Here is a 23,785-nt window from a genome sequence, read left to right on the forward strand (position 1 = left end):
GGATGTGGGTGTTGTTGTCGAACTAGAGATACCGAAAAGACGTTATAAGTGGGTTGTTTTTGTGACTTTTTCTGATGTAGTGTGGCCCCTTATTAACTTTAATGAACTAAAAGGGTTAAAACGAGAAAAAAATGGGGGGTGTGGGTGTTGTGACTTTCTGATGAAATTAGATAAAACGAGAAAAAATTGTGGGTGTTGAGGGTTGTGGGTGTTGTGGGGTGTGGGTGTTGATCTTAGTTTATGGTGATTTTGGTGGTGTTTTGAGTGTATTCAGTGGTGTTTTAGTATTCAGTGGTGTATTTGGGAGTACTCAAATGGTGTTTTTGGAAGTGTTTCAGTGTTGTTTGGAAATGTTCAAAGGTGTTCAAAGGTGTTTTGAGTGTGTTCAAATGTTGTTTTTTGAAGGTGATCAAGGGTGTTCAAGGGTGTTTTGAAGGTGTTCGAAGGTGTTTTGAGGTTATTCAAAGGTGTTTTGAGTGTGTTCAAATGATTATGAGAGTGTTTTGAATGTGTTCAAAGGTGTTTTGAAGGTGTTCAAAGGTGTTTTGAAGGTGTTGAAGGGTGTTTTGAGTGTATTCAGTGGTGTTTTAGTATTCAGTGGTGTATTTGGGAGTACTCAAATGGTGTTTTTGGAAGTGTTTCAGTGTAGGTTAGGTTAGGTTAGGGCAGGTTCGGTTAGGTTAGGTTAGGTTAGGTTAAGTTAGGTTAGGTTAGGCTAGGTTAGGTTAGGGTAGGTTAGGTTAGGGTAGGTTAGGTTAGGGTAGGTTAGGTTAGGGTAGGTTAGGTTAGGATAAGTTAGGTAAGGTTAGGTTAGGTTCGGTTAGGTTAAGTTAGGTTATGTTAGGTAAGGTTAGGTTGTGTTAGGTTAGGATAAGTTAGGTTAGGTTAGGTAAGGTTAGGTTAGGTTAGGTTAGGTAATGGATAGGTTAGATTATGTTAGGTAAGGTATGTTAGGTTAGGTTAGGTAATGGTTAGGTAAGGTTAGGTAAGGTTAGGTTAGGTTAAGTTAGGTTAGGGTAGGTTCGGTAAGGTTAGGTTAGGTTAGGTTAGGTTAGGGCAGGTTCGGTTAGGTTAGGTTAGGTTAGGTTAAGTTAGGTTAGGTTAGGCTAGGTTAGGTTAGGGTAGGTTAGGTTGGGGTGGGTTAGGTTAGGGTAGGTTAGGTTAGGGTAGGTTAGGTTAGGATAAGTTAGGTAAGGTTAGGTTAGGTTCGGTTAGGTTAAGTTAGGTTATGTTAGGTAAGGTTAGGTTGTGTTAGGTTAGGATAAGTTAGGTTAGGTTAGGTAAGGTTAGGTTAGGGTAGGTTAGGTAAGGTTAGGTTAGGTAAGGTTAGGTTAGGCTAGGTAAGGTTAGGTTAGGTTATGTTAGGTTAAGTTAGGTTAGGGTAGGTTAGGTAAGGTTAGGTTAGGTAAGGTTAGGTTAGGTAAGGTTAGGTTAGGCTAGGTAAGGTTAGGTTAGGTTATGTTAGGTTAAGTTAGGTTAGGGTAGGTTAGGTTAGGTAAGGTTAGGTTAGGTAAGGTGTGTGTGAATATCTTGGTTACAGTGATTTTAGTGGATTTGAGATGCATTTGTGGATGTGAAATGTGATTTTTTTGTGTGTGTGTGTGTGTGTTCAGAAGAGGTGTGTTGGGAGATGGGTGAGTTGATGTGAAGAAATGCGGGTGAGATGGAGAGGGGTATGGGGAGGGTTGTAATTAGAAATATGGAGAGATTTTACTGAATATAAAGGTAATGTGTGAATATTTTAAAAAGAAATTATAGAATTGAAAAGTTATGATATATTGGAAAAGAATGGAGGGGGTGTTGAAAACATATCGCAATAGTTGGGTAGTTGATGCGAGTATAATATTAATTTATGTGGATACAAGGAGGTGGGTATGGAGAGGATTTTATTAGAATTTTAGTAGTAAAAAGAAGGGGAAAAAAATGTGAATAAATTGGTAATTGATGAGGGATGTGGGTAATGTAGTCGAATTAGAGATACCGAAAAAAGATGATATAAGTGGGTTGTGATGAAATTAGTTTATTTGAAGGTGTTGAAGGGTGTTTTGATTGAATTCAGCGGTGTTTTAGTAGTAATCAGTGGTGTAATTGGGAGTACTCAAATAGTGTTTTGGAAATGTTCAAAGGTGTTCAAAGGTGTTTTGAAGGTGTTGAAGGGTGTTTTGATTGAATTCAGCGGTGTTTTAGTAGTATTCAGTGGTGTAATTGGGAGTACTCAAATTGTGTTTTTTGGAAGTGTTTCATGGTGATTTTGGTGGTGTTTTGAGTGTATTCAGTGGTGTTTTAGTATTCAGTGGTGTATTTGGGAGTACTCAAATGGTGTTTTTGGAAGTGTTTCAGTGATGTTTGGAAATGTTCAAAGGTGTTCAAAGGTGTTTTGAGTGTGTTCAAATGTTGTTTTTGAAGGTGTTCAAGGGTGTTTTGAAGGTGTTCAAGGGTGTTTTGAAGGTGTTCGAAGGTGTTTTGAGGTTATTCAAAGGTGTTTTGAAGGTGTTCAAGGGTGTTTATGTGAGTATTCAAAGGTGTTTTGAAGGTGTACAAATGATTATGAGAGTACTTATGAAGGTGTTCAAATGATGTGCAAGAGTACTTATGAAGGTGTTCTGGGAGTATTCAGAGGTGATTTGGGGGTGTTCGAATGATGTTTTTGGAGTAATTCAGTGTTGTTTGGAAATGTATAAAGGTATTTTTTGTGAGTATTCAAATGATTTATGAGAGTGTTTTGAAGATGTTCAAAGTAAAAGTGCGTATTTAACTTCGTAATATGTAAAATTGTGAGTAGTGAATTTAACGAAAGTGGATGTGGTGACTTTCTGATGCATGTGTCCCCTTATTAACTTTAATGAACTAAAAGGGTTAAAACGAGAAAAATTGGGGGTTATGAGTGAAAATTGTGAGGTGTTGGTTGGAGTGTGAGGGTTTGGGAGGGTGGGTAAAAGGGTAGACAAGATTCAACCTGTGCGCGCGTGGTCCTTTTTAGTTCATTTCACTTAATGAGTGGAATACTGACGTCACTGACCGCCGAGTAAACGCTTTTTTTAGTTCATTTAACTTAATGAGAGGAAACTTTTAGTTCATTTGACTTAATGAGCGGAAACTTTTAGTTCATTTTAAAATAATAAGGGGAAGATGTTTAGACCTGTAGTATGCATGCCCCATAGGAGGAGTTCATTTGAATGCTTACCCCCAGAGGGGGGAATCCAAAAAACCTTGATCCAAGGAGATGAAGTCTTGGTATTATCGAGAAATTTTGGGGTGGGAGTGAAAGTGAGAGGGGTAATCCAAAAATTTGATCCAAGGAGATGGAGACTTTGATTTCGAGAAAAACTTGATCCAAGGAGATGGAGAATTTCGAAAACCCCATAGGGGGGATCCAAAAAACTTGATCCGAGGAGATGGAGTCATGGTATTGTCGAGAAATTTTTTGGGGTTGGGGGGGGTGAAAGTGGGAGGGTGATCCGAGGAAGTGGAGACTTTGATATTGAGAACCCCATAGGGGGAGTATCCAAAACTTGTATTATCGAGAAAATTTGGGGATGGGGGGTGAAAGGAGGGGTACCCAAAAACTTGATCCGAGGAATTGGAGAATTTCGAAAAACTTGATCCGAGGAGATGGAGACTTTCGAAACCCCCATAGGGGGGAATCCAAAAACTTGGTAATATCGAGAAAATTTGGGGTGAAAGGAGGGGTACCCAAAAACTTGATCCGAGGAGATGGAGAAATCCAAAACCCTTGGAGATGGAGACTTTCGAAACCCCCATAGGGGGGAATCCAAAAACTTGATCCGAGGAGATGGAGATTTGATTTCGAGAAATTTTGAGGATGGGAGTGAAAGTGAGAGGGGGAATCCAAAAATTTGATCCGAGGAGATGGAGAATTTCGAAAAAAATTCGAAAACCCCATAGGGGGGAGAATCCAAAAACCTTGATCCAAGGAGATCATAAGAAAAAAAATTCGAGGCGCGGGGGCGATCCAGACGACGCTGCAGAAGACGCAGCAGAAGGTGCGGGCGGGGCGCGCGGGGCGGCGGGGCGCGGGGGGCGCGCGGGCGGGCGCGCGGGGCGGGCGCGCGGGCGCGCGGCGCGACGGCGGGGTCGCGAAGGGGGGGGGGGTCGTGGGCGGGGGGTATTGGTTGGGGGGTCAAGGGTGAGGTAGTCTCGAGGGCGAGGTCATGGTCAAAACCGGAAGTAACACCTAGGTGTGAAAAGGTGACCCTCCAGCTGCTGGTCCTAGACCGGAAGGGTGCGCTCAGTGGAAGGCCTAAACCGGAAGGGTGCGCTCAGTGGAAGGCCTAAACCGGAAGGGTGCGCTCAGTGGAAGGCCTTTTCCGGAAGGGTGCGCTCAGTGGAAAAATCGACTACTTATATATATATATATATGTCGTGCCGAATAGGCAGAACTTGCGATCTTGGCTTAAATAACAACGCTCATCTTGCCATATAGGACAAGTGAAAATTTGTGTATGCAATAATTTCGCCAAAATCATTCTGAACCTAACGAAAAAAATATATTTCACTGTGTTTGTTTAGTATTAAATTATTGTAAACAAATCTAAAATATATTTAGTTGGGTTAGGCTAAAATAAATTGTTCTTGTTATAATAAGGTTAGGTAAGTTTTCTAAGTTCCTTTTGGTGCAAAATTATAATTTTTTACATCAACATTAATGAAAAAAATATATCTTTAAACGTATAAGAGAAAATTTTAGAAAGAACTTAATTTTAAATGAGTTCTTGCTAATTGACCAGTTTTACATATTCGGCACGACATATATATATATATATATATATATATATATATATATATATATATATATATATATATATATATATATATATATATATATATATATATATATATACCGAAAAAGATACCATATAGTCAATAAAAAATCATGCAGACCATTGTAATAATTAATAATATTATTATTCCTACTTATTTTAGTAACGTGTGATTCAGCAAAACTGTTCTTCAGTGTTACATATTTGAAGGTGATTATTACTGATGTATTTTGTTTTCACAGGCGTATGATGTCTCAAGGTAAGACTGAGTGTCATGTACTTTGTCTTACAGTGTTGGTGGAGCCATGAGTGATCTCTCTGGTGGAGTGTGGGTTCGAGCCCTGGGCTTGGAGGAGAGGCTGGTGGCTGCCTACAACACAGCCGGCAACATGACTATCGCCCACGCACTCTGGCTCTCCTCCAACACCCCCCTCACGCACTCTATCCTCTCCAACGCACTCTGGGCTCTCTACAGGTAAAGTCACTGGTGGTGTGAATCTCTTCTACCTTTTATTGACCCGCCCATACGGATTTAGTGTATTTTTAACGAACATAATGCAGAAATAGAAAACAAATTGTCCAGCCCAATATTATAGGGAACAATGTAATATTCTAAGTCCTTTACTATTTCTTTGTTATGTGAATAGCATGAGCATCAGTGTCAGTTGTAGGCAGACAACAGCGCTGTGTTAGTCTCAGGTAACACTCACAAATGGTTGGTAGACAACACACTATCGCTACACCTCTGAAAAACAGAAGCCATACTCTTTGGCACGAGAAGTAAACTGAAAAGGTTAAATACTTCTAATGTCCAGTGTACTGGGGAACCTATCACTTCATTATCTTCAGTGAATTATCTGGGAATCTCCTTTGACTCAAGCATGTAAGGAGCAGTAATAGTGAAGAGTGTAGTAAAAAAGCGAATGCCAGGCTCAAGTTCCTCTATAGACAGGCACAGTACGGAACATTAAAAAAATGCAAATTTTAGATATGCAAGCTGCACTTTTCAGACATTATTTATATGGTCATAACATACTTCTGTGCAAAATTTCAGACCATTTCATGCCCATTTACCCTGCTACATCGCAATCGACTTTTCATCGAATTATACACCAATGAAATATATAATTTTTGGTTGTGATGATTGTATAATCAAATGTACATGGGTTATACCAATCATTAACTATTTAATTTTAAACTACTACAAGTTATAAGTGAAGTCTTTCTTGGTGCAGAACTTGGGCATAACTTTCCTGGAAAATATGCTTTGCCTGATATATCTATCTCTTGCCTTCCGTCCAGTCACTTCAGTGCAAGCTTCAGTCATCAATTTTATCCCTTCCTCAATAGCTTAAGTGTTGTTTGGCCACTTGGGCACCTCCAATGGAGTATCAATAATTTTCAAAAACTGTTGATTTGATAGAGAAGTAATGAAAGGAGGCTCAGTTTTGAGTTCAGTCTTCCAGTCAATCATGGAATGATAGTTCTTTGCTTGCCACTTTAGTTAAGGAATCACTACTTTTCTTGAGTTGACAATAGGAGCCACATTGTTATTCTCTTCATCCTCACTGTCATCCTCATTATCAGTGTAGATTAGCAAGTCCTCGTCAGCAGCATCAGCAGAATCTTCTCCATCCTCATCAGAGCTCTCAGTACTTTCTTTTGTTTGCTGATTATCTTCTATAATATTTCTTATCACTGAGACAGCTTTGTCTCTCACAGTCATATCTTCATCAGTGCACATATCAAGAAGCAGCTGTGTGAACAAAGTAGGAATTTCTTTGGACAGTCTTCTTTACTATTTTCTTTTCTTCACTATTCAGATGTCTCATAAATTACAGTGACTGGAAGACGTTCTTTGGACCGTGTGTGCCATAATGGTGCAGCTTGATGTGGAACCACATTAGAATACTAAACTTTAAAATCATAATGACGACTCTTTTTCAGCTCCTGACTGGGTCTTGATGTTGCCACATACAGCCTAAGGATCCTACTCCATAAAGTATTTCACCTCGACACACACGGTGGACCTGGTTCAAGAGCAGCCAAGTCATCATCAACCACACCTGTGATCACTCCTTTGCAAATCTTATACAAGTATTTCTGGTCCCAGGACAGATCCTTTTTTACCTTGTCATTCAGTGCAAGGAAACCAGTGAAAATGACTGGTTGGAAAGTAACAACTGGCAGCTCAGACAGAGGATCCTTGATTTTCTTGCTAATGGGACCTCTCCAATGCTCAGGACACCTTGGCTTACCATCATAGTGGTACAATACAGCCCAGAATGGCAGCTCATTTCCATGATGCGGACAGATGAAATAATGGACCAGATAACTAAGCAACATTTCAAGCTGATGAATGGCTCCATTATCAGCTCCGACATTTACGTTGGTTCCATCACAACCAACACATACAACAGGCTGCTGAGTTAGTTTCTGTTCCACCAGAAATGTGTAGATAGTCTTGGGAATCTCCTTTCCATGGCCTGACTTGGGAGTCACATGAGTGAGATATTCAGTGCCGGTCTCCACCATGATGACGTTATGATCTTCCACTACGTAATGATCTTCCACCACTACCTTTCGACTTCATTTCTTGGTCTTCTCATTCTTTGTCATTACACGAGTGGAGGTCTTCTTTCCATCAAAATACAGTGATGTGATATTTTGCCTCTCCATTCGGTATTTGTGTCTGGCATCTCGTAGCTTCTGTGGTCCAATAACTTGACTTTTATCGTCCTTGCTGATAATGCCATAGTCCATTAAGGTGGCGGTAGCAATGGCAGCTCCAGCATAATCACTAAGAAAGTTAGTTAATATTTATAAATACTGCAGAGTACATAGATACAGTACATAAAACACTGCACTGCGCTACTCAGTAATACAGACATATTCAAAAATTTAAATCGCAAATGCTGAATCTTAACCAATCAACTTCATATTTGGCATTAAATCTAAGATGTATAAAAGGAACAATGACTGAAGAGAGCAGCTTTCACCAAAATTTCAATGTTCCCTAACGCACAGTGTCTACCTGCTGAGGCTCACAGGTTCCTATGTCTGTCTCTGATACAGTGTCATGTAGATTATTCTAGTTCTTCATGATACTCTGCTTTAACAGAAAAAAAATGACAGACTATAAATCACCCAGAACAATATAGTAAGATTCATCCGGGACCTGGGTCCATGGGAACATGTAGGCCAGGATGAATTATAACAATTGGATATGATGAATGTTGAAGACAGTAAAACAACAGAAGTTAATTCATGTTTATAAAATTGCTCACAACAGAGTCCAGAATATCTTGCTGCCGAGTTTGTCAAGGTTGGGAACTAAAATCAGTATAGAACTAGGGGAAGTTTAATACAATTTTGTAGTACATACACTACTACTACACTTATTGCATAGTGGAACGGACTGCCTGAACATATCAAGGCCAGTTCAGGAAGAGAGCAAAAAGATGCCTAATAAAAGAAGCTACAGAAAGGGAGGAGTGTGATTTCTTGTAGAGTTAACGTTAGTATACCTGTTATTGTAAGTTAATGTTAGTATACCTGTTATTGTAAGTTAATGTTAGTATACCTGTTATTGTAAGTTAATGTTAGTATACCTGTTATTGTAAGTTAATGTTAGTATACCTGTTATTGTAAGTTAATGTTAGTATACCTGTTATTGTAAGTTAATGTTAGTATACCTGTTATTGTAAGTTAATGTTAGTATACCTGTTATTGTAAGTTAATGTTAGCATACCTGTTATTGTAAGTTAATGTTAGTATACCTGTTATTGTAAGTTAATGTTAGTATACCTGTTATTGTAAGTTAATGTTAGTATATCTGTTATTGTAAGTTAACGTTAGTATACCTGTTATTGTAAGTTAATGTTAGTATACCTGTTATTGTAAGTTAATGTTAGTATACCTGTTATTGTAAGTTAATGTTAGTATACCTGTTATTGTAAGTTAATGTTAGTATACCTGTTATTGTAAGTTAATGTTAGTATATCTGTTATTGTAAGTTAACGTTAGTATACCTGTTATTGTAAGTTAATGTTAGTATACCTGTTATTGTAAGTTAATGTTAGTATACTTGTTATTGTAAGTTAATGTTAGTATACCTGTTATTGTAAGTTAATGTTAGTATAGAGAGAGAGAGAGAGAGAGAGAGAGAGAGAGAGAGAGAGAGAGAGATACTTTTAAGTTGCATGCTAAAATGTATTTCAGGTATCATATTTATTGAATATCCTATAGAATGGGAGAGAAACAAGCTTTATTGGTAATTATTGACTCTCCACGTCCACCTTGTTCTTAGGGCTGTGCCGAGCTTACAACTCTGTGTGAGGACGAACCCAAAGACCAACAACCTCTGGTTCTACCGCCCAGAGACCACCACAGCCTTCCTAGACCTGCAGGAAGTGCGGGATCGAAGGTTCTCCGATGTGTACCGTCAAGTGTTGCACCGGGCGTACTCTTTGCACCGAGCACCCGTATGGTGTGTCCGTTATCTCAACCTCCAGCACAACATTGACGACTCCTACCCGCACCCGCCCGAAGATCACCCACTAGACTACTACTCTTGTACTGAGGAAGATGGTAACAATCAGGAAAAACGTGGGAACTGCAATCAGTTTGATTTGGTTTCTAAGGACAACAACAGCACGAGTTCCAGACACCTTCCTCCAGTTTTTCCAGGAGGTAATATTTTGCCTTCCAGCGATGGCGTGATTCTGGATTCCCGGAAGATGGACGTCGTCTGTAACCATGAGAGCAAGGGTGTCGAAGCAGACCACAAATATATTGTTATTTTCGGTTTCAGTCATGTGATCACTGATGGTGTGTCCAACATGCGGATATCTCACCACTTGCTACAGTTCCTCAAAAAGGTACACAGAAATTGTTAATGGTGAAGCTGTTGGTGTTGAGTGTTGCTGTTGTTTGTATCTTGTTATTCCTTGTTTCTAGTGTTTTTCTTTGAGTATTATAGCTATTGTTATTGCATGCCTCTTGTTACTGCATGTGTTTATCGATATTGCATGTGTTTTATTGTTATTGATTGTTTTGTGTCCATTGTCATTGCTTGTGTATTTTGTATCTGCTAGTATTAACGCAGTTTCTTGCGTATAGCATAACTGGAGAGTGTGAACTCGTTCTTGTGGAGATGGGAACCGGGCAGAGAGGCCAAAACTCACCAGACTATCCAGGAAGGTTAAAATATTTAAAAGGCTCATATCACCGCCAGGAGGTCCAGATCGCTGCTGGAAGAGAGAAAGAGGAGAGCAGGGACAGTGAGAAAGATGCGGTGGAAGAGTTGGGTGTGTTCACGTCACCAGTAGCCGAGGAACAAGCGATGGAGAGGAAGGAGAGAGATGCCGAGTTCGCCAGCATCGCCTGCAGTGGTCCCCTGCCAGGGCCTGCCCTCTACATGACTCTCTACCCACCACACACAACAGGTACAGGATCACAAAAATAGGTGATATCTTAATATGCAATAAAATCACAGCGTAAGCGTAGTAGTAGTATTCTAAGCGTTTTCGTGATTTCTCTGTTCCCTGATAATGTGAGAGATGAGAACGCTGGTTATGTTGCATGGATGGGTATGGAAACCCAGTGTATAGAACAAGCTTGGTGGGCAACGTTCTCGCGTTGGTTCAGTACCCGGCCGAGTGGAAACGTTGGACATGCTTCCTTACACCTGCTGTCTCTGTTCACCTAACAGTCAGTATGTATGTAGGTAGGTAAGACACATAGGCATCAGTTAGGCAACTTTATTCCGAAACGTTTCGCCTACACAGTAGGCTTCTTCAGTCGAATACAGAAAGTAGGCAGGAACAGTAGAGATGTGAAGACGATGTAATCAGTCCATCACCCTTGAAGTCGTAGAATTTGAGGTTGTCAGTCCCTCGGCCTGGAGAAGTTCAGTTCCATAGTCAGGAACTATCTGAAGATCAGATCTTCAGATAGTTCCTGACTATGGAACTGAACTTCTCCAGGCCGAGGGATTGACAACCTCAAATTCTACGACTTCAAGGGTGATGGACCGATTACATCGTCTTCACATCTCTACTGTTCCTGCCTACTTTCTGTATTCGACTGAAGAAGCCTACTGTGTAGGCGAAACGTTTCGGAATAAAGTTGCCTAACTGTTCCATATGTGTCTTACCTACCAACCTGTCGGTATTGTATACCATTTTGATGTTCAGTATGTATGTATGTCAGTATGCTATACACTGGTGTGGGTCGCATCCTCGGATACAAGATTAGAGGGCCACAATGGAAATAAGACAGGTGGTCCTCGATGACACACTGACTTTCTTGGGTTATCCTGGATGGTTAACTCTCCCCCAGGTTAAAAATCCGAACAAATTTTATCTTAACGTTTTGTCCAGGAAACAGTTTCATCAAACTCTAGAGAAATGATGACCCAACGAAAACCTGAGCATGTAATGTGTTCACAGTCATACCTAATAAAAGTGACACCATTCCACTTCATCAAGGCCTCGTGGTAAGACTTATGACCACAAGTTTGACATTCCACTCCATAAAATGGTCGTGACAGGACTGATGGCAAGACGTACCACGACCATTTGATGAAGTGAAATGATGCCACACTTATCATGAAGAGCACTGCCTAGAATCTGTGTGTTCATATCCGTAAGTGTCAGCATTACGCTTGTAAATCTCTGAAATACAATCAACGTATGTTCATAAATTCTTTCTTCCTCTTTCCGTGAGTTGTATAAGTATTCCTAAAAGACAGTTATTCCCATGAAATAATGTCTCCTCATCTACTGAAAGATAACGTTTTTAAGCTTCCATGGCTACTGAATTCTTAATAGAATTCTGGGGGATATTCTCTTCGCACTGCTGAGGTCTCAGTGCTCAAGTTGATAACCTCCATTTACCCAGTATTCGAAGTCCATCTTGTATGATGGAATACGACAAGGAAAATAGCTCTTGCTGTGTAAGTGTTCACGACTGCTTCATCTCACCTGTCTACAGTATATATATATATATATATATATATATATATATATATATATATATATATATATATATATATATATATATATATATATATATATATAGATATATATATATATACATATATATATGTTCCTTGGCATATTTGCTGTACTCTTATCAAGATTGATCACATCGACTCCAAGGTGAGGGATTCATTACCACAAACTCCTGATCTTCAACAACTCTTCTCTGTAGTGAGCTGAGGAAGTCACTGGTTGGTGAAACGTTTCCACAATAAAGATCCCCAAGTGTTGGTCAGTTCATCACTGTCGTGTGAAACACGCTTACCACACTTCATGTGTACACAGTTTTGATGTAAATGTTTTAGTAAACCGACAAATTGAAGAATGAGACACTTGTGACACTGGCTGCTGGCCAAACTTTTCAGTAATAGGCATTTCCAAATGTTGCATAAGTACATAGTTTTGTTTAGTACAAGATAAGATGACAAAGAACAGACGCTCTTACAGTCCATATAGACGCTGTCTACTAAGGTGTAATTTGAGCCTCGACTTTTGTTTCATATTATTGATGGAAGGTTGACATTCCTTTAACAAATGTTTACTTTTCTCTTCAATTTGATGGACAGAGCAACGTTAACATAGCAGGTGACCAGCCTGATATCAGCCGTCGGCTGCTATACACTAACTTCCCACGTCCACGAACTCCCCACCTCCACTAACCTCCACCTTCACTAACCTCCACCTTCACTAACCTCCACCTTCACTAACCTCCACCTTCACTAACCTCTACCTTCACTAACCTCCACCTTCACTAACCTCTACCTTCACTAACCTCCACCTTCACTAACCTCTACCTTCACTAACCTCCACCTTCACTAACCTCTACCTTCACTAACCTCTACCTTCACTAACCTCTACCTTCACTAACCCCTACCTTCACTAACCTCCACCTTCACTAACCTCTACCTTCACTAACCTCCACCTTCACTAACCTCTACCTTCACTAACCTCCACCTTCACTAACCTCCACCTTCACTAACCCCCACCTCCACTAACTCCCAACTCCACCAACCCACCACCTTCACTAACCCCTAACTTCACTAACCACTACCTTCACTAACCCCTACCTTCACTAACCCCTACCTTCACTAACCCCCTCCTCCACTAACTCCCACCTCCACTAACCCCCACCTCCACTGACTCCCACCTCCACTAACCCCACCTCCACTAACCCCCACCTCCACAAACCCAAACCTCCACTAACCCCTACCTTCACTAACCCCTACCTTCACTAACCTCCACCTTCACTAACCTCCACCTTCACTAACCTCTACCTTCACTAACCCCTACCTTCACTAACCTCCACCTTCACTAACCTCCACCTTCACTAACCTCTACCTTCACTAACCCCTACCTTCACTAACCTCCACCTTCACTAACCTCCACCTTCACTAACCTCCACCTTCACTAACCCCCACCTCCACTAACCCCCACCTCCACTAACCCCCATCTCTAATAACCCCCACCTCCACTAACCCCATCTCCACTAACCCCCACCTCCACTAACCCCACCTTCACTAACCCCCTCCACTAACCCCCACCTCCACCAACCCCACCTCCACTAACTCCCACCTCCACTAACCCCCACCTTCACTAACCCCCTCCACTAACCCCCACCTCCACTAACCCCCACTTCCACTAAACATCACCTCCACTAACCCCTACCTTCGCTAACCCCCACCTCCACTAACCCCATCTCCACTAACCCCCACCGCCACGAACCCCACCTTCACTAACCCCCCTCCACTAACCCCCACCTCCACCAACCCCACCTCCACTAACTCCCACCTCCACTAACCCCCACCTTCACTAACCCCCTCCACTAACCCCCACCTCCACTAACCCTCACTTCCACTAACCCCCACCTCCACTAACCACTACCTTCGCTAACCCCCACCTCCACTAACCCCATCTCCACTAAACCCCACCTCCACTAACCCCACCTTCACTAACCCCCCTCCACTAACCCCCACCACCACCAACCCCACCTCCATTAACTCCCACCTCCACTAACCCCCACCTGCACTAATGCCCCTCCACTAACCCCCACCTCCACTAACCCCCACCTCCACTATCCCACACCTCCACTAACTCCCAACACCACTAACCCCCACCTCCACTAACTCCCACCTCCACTAACCCCCACCTCCACTAACCCCCCCCGCCACTAACTCCCACCTCCATTAACCCCCACATCCACTAACCCCCACCTCCACTAACACCCACCTCCACTAACCACCACCTCCACAAACTCCCACCTCCACTAACTCCCACCTCCACTAACTCCCACCTCCACTAACCCCCACATCCACTAACTCCCACCTCCACTAACTCCCACCTCCACTAACCCCCACCTCCACTAACCCCCACCTCCACTATCCCACACCTCCACTAACTCCCACCTCCACTAACCCCCACCTCCACTAACTCCCACCTCCACTAACCCCCACCTCCACTAACCCCCACTTCCACTAACTCCCACCTCCACTAACCCCCACCTCCACTAACTCCCACCACCACTAACCCCACCTCCATTAACTCCCACCTCCACTAACCCCCACCTGCACTAATGCCCCTCCACTAACCCCCACCTCCACTAACCCCCACCTCCACTATCCCACACCTCCACTAACTCCCACCACCACTAACCCCCACCTCCACTAACTCCCACCTCCACTAACCCCCACCTCTACTAACCCCCACCTCCACTAACCCCCACCTCCACTAAATCCCACCTCCACTAACCCCCACCTCCAATAACCCCCACCTCCACTAACCCCCACCTCCACTTACTCATACCTCCACTAACCCCCACCTCCACTAACTCCCACCTCCACTAACCCCCACCTCCACTAACCCCCACCTCCACTAACTCCCACCTCCACTAACCCCCACCTTCACTAACCCCCCTTCACTAACTCCCACCTCCACTAACCCCCACCTCCACTAACCCCCACCTCCACTAACTCCCACCTCCACTAACCCCCACCTCCACTAACCCCCACCTCCACTAACTCCCACCTCCACTAACACCCACCTCCACGAACCCCCACCTTCACTAACTCCCACCTCCACTAACCCCCACCTCCACTAACCCCCACCTCCACTAACTCCCACCTCCACTAACCTCCACCTCCGCTAACCCCCACCTCCACTAACTCCCACCTCCACTAACCCCCACCTCCACTAACCCCCACCTCCACTAACCCCTCCACTTACCTCACTAACCTCCACCTTCACTAACCTCCACCTTCACTAACCTCTACCTTCACTAACCCCTACCTTCACTAACCTCTACCTTCACTAACCTCCACCTTCACTAACCTCTACCTTCACTAACCTCCACCTTCACTAACCCCTACCTTCACTAACCCCTACCTTCACTAACCCCTACCTTCACTAACCCCTACCTTCACTAACCCCTACCTTCACTAACTCCCACCTCCACTAACTCACACCTCCACTAACCCCCATCTCCACTAACTCCCACCTCCACTAACTCCCACCTCCATTAACCCCCACCTCCACTAACCCCCACCTCCACTAACTCCCACCTCCACTAACCCCCACCTACACCCACTAACCCCCACCTACACTAACTCCCACCTCCACTAACCCCCACCTCCACTAACCCCCACCTCCACTAACTCCCACCTCCACTAACCTCCACTATACCCCACCTCCACTAACTCCCACCTCCACTAACCCCCACCTCCACTAATCCCCACCTCCACTAACTCCCACCTCCACTAACCCCCACCTCCACTAACCCCCACCTCCACTAACTCCCACCTCCACTAACCCCCACCTCCACTAACTCCCACCTCCACTAACCCCCACCTCCACTAACTCCCACCTCCACTAACTCCCACGTCTACTAACTCCCACCTCCACTAACTCCCAACTCCACTAACCCCCACCTCCACTAACTCCCACCTCCACTAACTCCCACCTCCACTAACCCCCACCTCCACTAACCCCCACCTTCACTAACTCCCACCTCCACTAAGCCCCACCTTTACTAACCCCCACCTCCACTAACTCCCAACTCCACTAACTCCCACCTCCACTAACTCCCACCTCCACTAACCTCCACCTCCACTAACTCCCACCTCCACAAACCCCCACCTCCACTAACTCCCACCTCTACTAGCTCCCACCTCCACTAACCCCCACCTCCACTAACCCCCACCTCCACTAACTCCCACCTCCACTAACTCCCACCTCCACAAACCCCCACCTCCACTAACTCCTACCTCCACTAACCCCCCCCCCGTCCACTAACTCCCACCTCCACAAACTCCCACCTCCACTAACCCCCACCTCCACTAACCCCCACCTCCACTAACTCTCACCTCCACTAACTCCCACCTCCACTAACCCCCACCTCCACTAACTCCTACCTCCACTAACCCCCCCCGTCCACTAACTCCCACCTCCACAAACTCCCACCTCCACTAACCCCCACCTCCACTAACCCCCACCTCCACTAACCCCCACCTCCACTAACCCCCACCTCCACTAACCCCCACCTCCACTAACCCCAACCTCCACTAACCCCCACCGCCCCTAACTCCCACCTCCACTAACCCCCACCTTCACTAACTCCCACCTCCACTAACCCCCACCTCCACTAACCCCCACCTCCACTTACTCCCACCTCCAGTAACTCCCACCTCCACTAACCCTCACCTCCACTAACTCCCACCTCCACTAACCCCCACCTCCACTAACTCCCACCTCCACTAACTCCCACCTCCACTAACTCCCACCTCCACTAACTCCCACCTCCACTAACTCCCACCTCCACTAACTCCCACCTCCACTAACTCCCACCTTCACTAACTCCCACTTCCACTAACTCCCACCTCCACTAACTCCCACCTCCACTAACCCCCACCTCCAATAACTCCCACCTCCACTAACCCCCACCTTCACTTACTCTCACCTCCACTAACCCCCACCTCCACTAACCCCCACGTCCACTAACTCCCACCTCCACTAACCCCCACCTCCACTAACTCCCACCTCCACTAACTCCCACCTCCACTAACTCCCACCTCCACTAACCCCCACCTCCACTAACTCCCACCTCCACTAACTCCCACCTCCACTAACTCCCACCTCCACTAACTCCCACCTCCACTAACCCCCCCTCCACTAACTCCCACCTCCACAATCCCCACCTTCACTAACTCCCACCTCCACTAACTCCCACCTCCACTAACTCCCACCTCCACTAACCCCCACCTCCACTAACTCCCACCTCCACTAACCCCCACCTCCACTAGCTCCCACCTCCACTAACCCCCACCTCCACTAACCCCCATCTCCACTAACTCCCACCTCCACTAACCCCCACCTCCACTAACTCCCACCACCACCTCCACTAACCCCCACCTCCAACTAACCCCCCACCTCCACTAACCCCCACCTTCACTAACTCCCACCTCCACTAACCCCCACCGCCACTAATCCCCACCTCCACTAACTCCCACCTCCACTAACCCCCACCTCCACTAACTCCCCACCTCCACTAACCCCCACCTCCACTAACCCCCACCTCCACTAACCCCCACCTAACTCCCACCTCCACTAACCCCCACCTCCACTAACTCCCACCTCCACTAACTCCACTACTCCCACCTCCACTACCCCCACCTCCACTAATCCCCACCTCCACTAACTCCCACCTCCACTAACACCCACCTCCACTAACCCCCACCTCCACTAACTCCCACCTCCACTAACCCCCACCTCCACTAACTCCCACCTCCACTAACCCCCACCTCCACTAACTCCCACCTCCACTAACTCCCACGTCTACTAACTCCCACCTCCACTAAGTCCCAACTCCACTCCCCCACTCCACTAACTCCCACCTCCACTAACTCCCACCTCCACTAACCCCCACCTCCACTAACTCCCACCTCCACTAACCCCCACCTCCACTAACTCCCACACCTCCACTAACTCCCACCTCCACTAACACCCACCTCCACTAACTCCCACCTCCACTAACCCCCACCTCCACTAACTCCCACCTCACACTAACGCCCACCTCCACTGATTCCCACCTCCACTTACTCCCACCTCCACTAACCCCTACCTCCACTAACTCCCACCTCCACTAACTCCCACCTCCACTAACTCCCACCTCCACTAACTCCCACCTTCACTAACTCCCACCTCCACTGATTCCCACCTCCACTTACTCCCACCTCCACTAACCCCTACCTCCACTAACTCCCACCTCCACTAACTCCCACCTTCACTAACACCAACCTCCACTAACTCCCACCTCCACTAACTCCCACCTCCACTAACTCCCACCTTCACTAACTCCCACCTCCACTAACCCCCACCTCCACTACTCCACCTCCACTAACTCCCACCTCCACTAACCCCCACCTCCACTAACTCCCACCTCCACTAACTCCCACCTCCACTAACCCCCACCTCCACTAACTCCCACCTCCACTAACCCCCACCTCCACTAACCCCCACCTCCACTAACCCCCACCTTCACTAACTCCACTAACCCCCACCTCCACTAACTCCCACCTCCACTATATCCCACCTCCACTAACTCCCACCTCCACTAACTCCCACCTCCACTAACCCCCACCTCCACTAACCCCCACCTCCACTAACTCCCACCTCCACTACTCCCACCTCCACTAACCCCACCTCCACCTCCACTAACTCCCACCTCCACTAACTCCCAACTCTCCACTAACTCCCACCTCCACTAACTCCCACCTTCACTAACTCCCACCTCCACTGATTCCCACCTCCACTTACTCCCACCTCCACTAACCCCTACCTCCACTAACTCCCACCTCCACTAACTCCCACCTTCACTAACTTCCACCTCCACTAACTCCCACCTCCACTAACTCCCACCTCCACTAACTCCCACCTTCACTAACTCCCACCTCCACTGACTCTCACCTCCACTAACTCCCACCTCCACTAACCCCTACCTCCACTAACTCCCACCTCCACTAACTCCCACCTCCACTAACCCCCACCTCTACTAACTCCCACCTCCACTAACCCCCACCTCCACTAACTCCCACCTCCACTAACTCCCACCTCCACTAACTCCCACCTCCACTACCACCTCCACTAACCCCCACCTCCACTAACTCCCACCTCCACTAACTCCCACCTCCACTAACTCCCACCTTCACTAACTCCCACCTCCACTGACTCCCACCTCCACTAACTCCCACCTCCACTAACCCCTACCTCCACTAACTCCCACCTCCACTAACTCCCACCTTCACTAACTTCCACCTCCACTAACTCCCACCTCCACTAACTCCCACCTCCACTAACTCCCACCTTCACTAACTTCCACCTCCACTAACTCCCACCTCCACTAACTCCCACCTCCACTAACCCCCACCTCTACTAACTCCCACCTCCACTAACCCCCACCTCCACTAACCCCCACCTCCACTAACTCCCACCTCCACTAACTCCCACCTCCACTACCACCTCCACTAACCCCCACCTCCACTAACTCCCATCTCCACTAACTCCCACCTCCACTAACTCCCACCTTCACTAACTCCCACCTCCACTGACTCCCACCTCCACTAACTCCCACCTCCACTAACCCCTACCTCCACTAACTCCCACCTCCACTAACTCCCACCTTCACTAACTTCCACCTCCACTAACTCCCACCTCCACTAACTCCCACCTCCACTAACTCCCACCTCCACTAACCCCTACCTCCACTAACTCCCACCTCCACTAACTCCCACCTTCACTAACTTCCACCTCCACTAACTCCCACCTCCACTAACTCCCACCTCCACTAACCCCCACCTCTACTAACTCCCACCTCCACTAACCCCCACCTCCACTAACCCCCACCTCCACTAACTCCCACCTCCACTAACTCCCACCTCCACTAACTCCCACCTCCACTAACCCCCACCTCCACTAACTCCCACCTCCACTAACTCCCACCTTCACTAGCTCCCACCTTCACTAACTCCCACCTCCACTAACCCCCACCTCCACTAACTCCCACCTCCACTAACCCCCACCTCCACTAACCCCCACCTCCACTAACCCCCACCTCCACTAACCCCCACCTTCACTAACTCCCACCTTCACTAACTCCCACCTTCACTAACTCCCACCTCCACTAACCCCCACCTTCACTAACTCCCACCTCCACTAACCCTCACCTCCACTAACCCTCACCTCCACTAACCCTCACCTCCACTAACCCTCACCTCCACTAACCCTCACCTCCACTACCCCTCACCTCCACTAACCCCCATCTCCACTAACTCCCACCTCCACTAACCCACACCGTCACTAACCCCCACCTCCACTAACCCCCACCTCCACTAACCCCCACCTCCACTATCCCCCACCTCCACTAGCCCCCACCTCCACTAACCCCCACCTTCATTAACTCCCACCTCCCCTAACCCCCACCTCCACTAACCCCCACCTCCACTAACTCCCACCTCCACTAACCCCCACCTCCACTAACCCCCACCTCCACTAACCCCCACCTCCACTAACCCCCACCTCCACTAACCCCCACGTTCACTAACTCCCACCTCCAATAACCCACACCGTCACTAACCCCCACCTCCACTAACCCCCACCTCCCCTAACCCCCACCTCCACTAACCCCCACCTCCACTAACCCCCCCCTCCACTAACCCCCACCTCCACTAACCCCCACCTCCACTAACCCCCACCTCCACTAACCCCCACCTCCACTAACCCCCATCTCCACTATTTATAAGGGTGAACAACTATTTTTGACACTGGTAATGAACACATGGGAATTACATAGTATAATTTGCATTTAGTTATGGATCTGTGTAGACCACTGATGGAGGTTGTTGTAAACTCCTGCTCAAACTTATACGTCCCATTTATTTCTTATACATCCATCTTAGGTACTTTACTCCACTTTAGCATACATACAGAGGTACAAAAAAAATACAGGTAAGAGCAGCATGCCAAAGCCACTTATATGCATAGCATTACGGGCTGGCTTATAATTAACTTAAGATTAACTAAGCAATGATGAAATCAGTGATAAGACATTATTGTAAACAGATAACTATAAAGCACAATGAGTATTACAAAGACAGGTCATATGGTTGCATGCATTGCTGTTCATTCAGTAGAATGGAGTATTCTGTTTGGTAGTGTATTTAAAAAAATAACAAAGTTAGATTGGGTCCTAGGTTTAACATTTGTGTGATATAATTGTGAGTAACATATAGGATATACAATTTATAAGGTTCAGTTATTCAGTATTTATTTGGTTTTGAGTGAGTAAGTGAACTTTGAGAAGAGACTTGAATTTATAAACAGGTAGTGTTTCTTTTATATTTACAGGTAATGAATTCCAGATTTTAGGGCCTTTTATGTGCATTGAGTTTTTGCATAGCGTGAGATGGACACGAGGAACATCAAAGAGTGATCTGTGCCTTGTGTTATGGTCATGTGTTCTGTTGAGGTTGGCAAGGAGATGTTTGAGGGGAGGGTTAATATCAGAGTTAAGTGTTCTATGTATGTAATAGGTGCAATAATAAGTATGGATGTTTTGTATGGTGAGTAGGTTGAGTGTTTTGAATATTGGTGGAGTGTGTTGCCTGTAGTGAGAATTTGTTATCATTCTAACTGCAGCCTTTTGTTGGGTAATTAGTGGTCTGAGATGGTTAGTTGTTGTTGAGCCCCATGCACAAATTCCATAGGTGAGATAGGGGTAAATAAGAGAGTGATATAGGGCCAGGAGGGCTGACTGTGGAACATAGTACCGTATCTTCGATAGTATGCCTACAGTCTTGGAAATTTTCTTAGAAATTTGTTGTATATGTGTATGAAATTTGAGTCTATTATCGAGGTGGATTCCTAAGAATTTTCCCTCTGTTAGCTTTGTGATAGGTGATCCGTTTATTGTTATGTTAAGAGGTACATCTGTAGCTCTGTTACCACACTGAATGAAGTAGGTTTTGTCAATGTTTAGTGTAAGTTTGTTAGTCCTCATCCAGGTAGATATTTTCTGTAATTCGGTGTTTACAGTATTGGCTAGCGTGACTGGGCTCGGGTGAGAGAAGACGTATGTAGTGTCATCTGCAAAAAGTGTGGGTTTGAGTAATTGCGAAGCATTTGGTAGGTCATTTATGTATAGGACAAAGAGAAGAGGGCCAAGGACACTTCCCTGTGGGACACCAACTGTAATTGGTTGTGCGGAAGAGCTTGCCCCATTTGCGTACACATATTGGCTTCTGTTGCTGAGGTAAGACTTGAGGTAGTTGAGGGAGTGCCCTCTAATACCATAGTGTGACAATTTTACGTGGAGCAAGTCATGGTCAACTGTATCAAAAGCTTTACGTAAGTCAATGAAGATCCCCAGTGGGACTTCTTTTTTCTCTATTGCAGTGTATATATGTTCTAGCATGTGTATAATAGCATCATTAGTATTTTTATTAGGCCTGAATCCAAATTGGCAGGGGTTGAGAATGTTTTGGGAGATGAGGTAGGAGTAGATTCGTTTATGAATTAATTTTTCGAAGATTTTTGAGAGAGGGTGTAAATTGGATATTGGCCTATAGTTATTCAACTCTGTTTGGTCTCCTTTATGGATCGGGGTGACCCTTGCTATTTTGAGAACTGTAGGGAAGGTGGAGGATTCAATGGATTTGTTAAAGAGTGTTGCAATGATTGGTGATAGTACTTGTGACGCTTTTTTGTATATAAAGGGTGGTAAGGTATTTAAATCTCCTGCCTTGTTTTTCAGTGCGTTGATAATAAGGGAGACTTCGTATGGGTTAGTCGGAGCTAGGAACAGTGTGTTCGGGTAGTTGCCAGTGAGGTAGTCATTTGGTGGGGTATCTGAGCTTGGGATTTTATTGGCAAGGTTTTGACCTATAGTGGAGAAGAAATCATTGAGTCTGTTTGCTGTTTCTGTTGGTGGGAGTTGGGGTTCATCTGATTTTGCTAATTTTATTTCGCTATGTCGTGATATCGTTTTTGTTCCCAGAATTTCTGATAGGGTCTTCCAGGTCTTTTTTATATCACCTCGTAAGTTGGATAATCTGTTCTCATAATACAATTTTTTTGCCCTTCTTATCAGGCTGGTTAGGATTGACGAGTAACGTTTTGTTTGGTCTCTGGTTATGTGACCCATTCTGTACTGTTTTTCATATCGGTGTTTTGTATTTGTGGATTTGAGAATGCTGGGTGTTAGCCAGGGACTGTTCAGTCTCTTAGCTGTCATCTGTTTAGTTTTTTTAGGGCAGTGCTTGTTATAAAGGTATTGGGTCTTTTTTAGAAAATTATTAAAACATTCGTCAATATCTGTATAGATTTCTAGCTCAGTGTGCCAGTCAATGTTTGTTACTGCTGTTGTGAAGTTATTAATGGCTGCCTCATTGTGAAGTCTGAAGGTGACTTTAGTAGTGTCTTGGGGTATTTTACCAAGAGTTGTTATGAGGAAAGTAGGGTAGTGGTCTGTGGTATTATCTGTAATTATGCCTGATTTTAAAGGGGATATGGTGTTGGTCCAGATGTGGTCAAGTAGGGAAACACTAGTCTCTGTAACTCTTGTAGGTTTTGTTACTGTTGGTAGCAACATGCAGTTACTCATTGTGTTTGTGAATTCAGTAACGTGTGGGTCCTGGTCTTGCAGGAGATTTATATTGAAGTCACCTGAGAGTAGTAAGTGATCTTTGTTCATGCGTGCATCAGTTATCATACTTCCTAGGTTTTGACTAAATTGGCTAATGTTTGATTGTGGAACTCTGTAGATGTTTATCACTCTGAGAGGTTTTTGTAGGTATTTGGATTTGAATTTATCTATTATATATTCCCCATGTTCATCCCTTGTGCAAGTATTAGTGATACATTCTAGTTGGTCTGAGTAGTATATAGCAGTGCCACCCCCTTGTTGGTCTGGCCTACAGT

At 45.4% G+C, this 23,785-nt stretch overlaps 1 protein-coding gene across 3 annotated transcripts in view; it reads left to right on the forward strand.

The window, feature by feature from the left end:
- The window catches only part of LOC128698847 (uncharacterized), a 69,546-nt gene that overhangs the window by 29,688 nt on the left and 16,073 nt on the right, over positions 1-23,785 (forward strand). For all 3 annotated transcript variants that reach the window (XM_070087258.1, XM_070087242.1, XM_070087249.1), the window contains 3 exons: positions 5,074-5,256; positions 9,091-9,661; positions 10,018-10,228. In XM_070087258.1, the coding sequence (XP_069943359.1) occupies positions 5,087-5,256; positions 9,091-9,661; positions 10,018-10,228 (952 nt within the window). In that variant the 5' untranslated portion in view covers positions 5,074-5,086. The remainder of the gene's footprint in view (positions 1-5,073; positions 5,257-9,090; positions 9,662-10,017; positions 10,229-23,785) is intronic.

Source organism: Cherax quadricarinatus, chromosome 2, assembly GCF_038502225.1.
Source record: "Cherax quadricarinatus isolate ZL_2023a chromosome 2, ASM3850222v1, whole genome shotgun sequence".
In the NCBI taxonomy this organism is placed as follows: domain Eukaryota; kingdom Metazoa; phylum Arthropoda; class Malacostraca; order Decapoda; family Parastacidae; genus Cherax; species Cherax quadricarinatus.